Source organism: Neophocaena asiaeorientalis, unplaced genomic scaffold, assembly GCF_003031525.2.
Source record: "Neophocaena asiaeorientalis asiaeorientalis breed wild unplaced genomic scaffold, Neophocaena_asiaeorientalis_V1.1 scaffold3213, whole genome shotgun sequence".
Taxonomy (NCBI): Eukaryota; Metazoa; Chordata; class Mammalia; order Artiodactyla; family Phocoenidae; genus Neophocaena; species Neophocaena asiaeorientalis.
The window spans coordinates 1-2,150 of NW_020173560.1; the positions used below are offsets into that span (position 1 = coordinate 1).

Genomic DNA, 2,150 nt, shown 5'->3' on the forward strand with positions numbered 1-2,150 from the left:
GCGGGCATCATTAAGGGCCGCCTCGCCCTGCTGCTCCGCCTGGGTCACAGTGGCCTCCAGCTTGGAGTTCTAAGGGCCCAGAAGAGAACAAGGTGAGTTATGGCCCCTGGGTCTCTGTGTCCACTTCCTGGACGCATCCAGTCTCTCCTGGCCAGCTGGGATCACGCCAGAAACAGGTCTCTCCTCTTCATCACCTGGGTTTCCTTAAGTGACCACAACCTGGGACTCAGGTCATGCAGATGGGCTGGAGAATGAATGGTGAGATCCAGTTGGGTGCACACACTGCCTGTGGGACCCTGGGTGGGCCTCAAACGACCCCTACCTGGCACTTGGCATTCTTGACCTCGGCCGTCAATCTCTGGATCACGTGGTTCAGCTCGTTGATCTCCTCCTTGGTGCAGCGCAGGGTCTCCCCATGCCGGATCACCGTGGCCTTCATCTCCTCACACTGGAGGGAAGCAGAGAGGCTCATGAAACTCAGGATGGGACATCCCACCCACTCAGGACACCACAGATGGTTTGCAAATTGTGCAGTACTCAGCCTGTGCAACCATACGTGGCAGCCATGTCCTGCCACTATAACCTGAGAGGGGTCTGCACTTCTTTCACCACCTCTAGGAATCAGAGTCCCCAGACAAAAGAAGCCTTGTTAATATATACCACCCATCCCTCCCACCATGTCTAGGAGGCAGGTGCCCTGAGACATTCACCCGTGCTGCGGTACCAGCTCTCAGCCTCGGCCGGACTGCGACAGGCAATGTCGTCATAGTGCGCCTTGATCTCGGCCACAATGCTGTCCATATTCAGGTCCCGGCTGTTGTCCATCATGACGATGACCGAGGTGTCTGAGATGTGAGTGTGGAGAACTCGGATCTCCTGCAGATGGTGGGGTGGGAGGATGCGTGTGTTTTACACCATTCCCTCCCTCACCACAGTGTGTACCCAACCTTCTCAGCCCTCCTTGGTCTCTAGCCCCCACCCTCTCTGACAGCCTCACGGACTGCAGCTCCTGCCCCAATCCCTGTCCCACTCTGATCCCAGACCAACGCCCTCTCTTCCAGGCCAGCTGCTGGTTTTCTGCCTGGACCACAACCCCTCACCTCCTCATACAGTCGCCGCAGGAAGTCGATCTCCTGAATCAGGGCCTCTGAGTTGGCCTCCAGGTCTGACTTGCAGAGGTAGGCACAGTCCACATCCTGGGAAGGTGGGGAGTCGTTGAGTTCAGAGGACCTCTGGTGGTCACCACCCCAACATTCCTCTCTCCCTTCACCCATTACATGGAGGTGAGGGGGAAAAGATTCCCAGTGCTACTATTTTCGTGTCATCTCCGTACCCTCTGCCCTTCCCCGGAGGCACCTCACAACCTCCTCCCGTTCTAAGAACAAACGCCTCGTGCCTTGGAGATGGGTTACCAGCCTTTCAATCCTCGCACCTGAGACCTCTTACCTCCCAGCTCTCCTTCTTACCCTCCCCTGTACCAGGAAGCCTGCCAGACTGGCTCCCTCACTCAGCCACCTTGACACTTCCGTGTCCCCCAGCAGTCCTCCAAGACTCCACCTGGCCTCTCCTGGCTCTGCTCCATCCTCCCCGAGATCCTGAGACTGTGCCCCTCTTCCTAATCAGACTTCCTGCATCACTAGACAGGACACCGTCCCTCAACAGCGAGACTGGAGCTGCCATGCCTCCATGGGACCCCAGCCACACACCACCACCTCTGGGGCAGCACAGAACATCCAGAGCTCAACTCAGCCATCGCCCTGCTTCAGGGCAGGGTGCCAGTTGATACTCCAAGGTCAGTGCCCTTCTCAGAGCCCTACATGGGCCTTTCATGACCTAATCTCTGGGAATTTCCCATCCTGACTTGGCAAGGTCGCTGCACCCCGCACTGAGGTTGAGACCATGGGTCTCCCCAGCAAGAGCCTGTCATTCTGAGATCCCTCGTGTCTCTGGTTCCCGATCCCACGTGACCCACCTTCTTCAGAGCCACAAACTCCTTCTCCGCTGTCGCTCTCAGTGCGACTTCCGCCTCGTACCTGAGGCAGAAGAGGGCAGAAAGGGAGGTCATGGCAGGGCAGGTCTCCCCAGAACCCCCTCCACTTCATACCAGTGAAGGAGGCAATGTTAGGGACCTGCCAACACAGCCCGCCCCC

General features: G+C 57.9%; 1 protein-coding gene across 1 annotated transcript; it reads right to left on the bottom strand.

Moving 5' to 3' along the window:
• Nucleotides 1–6: 6 nt before the first annotated feature.
• LOC112401488 (putative keratin-87 protein) lies at nt 7–2,033 on the bottom strand (the record flags this gene model as incomplete). The annotated part of the gene is made up of 5 exons (XM_024747781.1): nt 7–69; nt 323–450; nt 714–876; nt 1,101–1,196; nt 1,973–2,033. Coding segments are annotated over 5 exons (511 nt in total), but the record flags the coding sequence as incomplete, so codon positions are not given.
• Nucleotides 2,034–2,150: the final 117 nt, after the last annotated feature.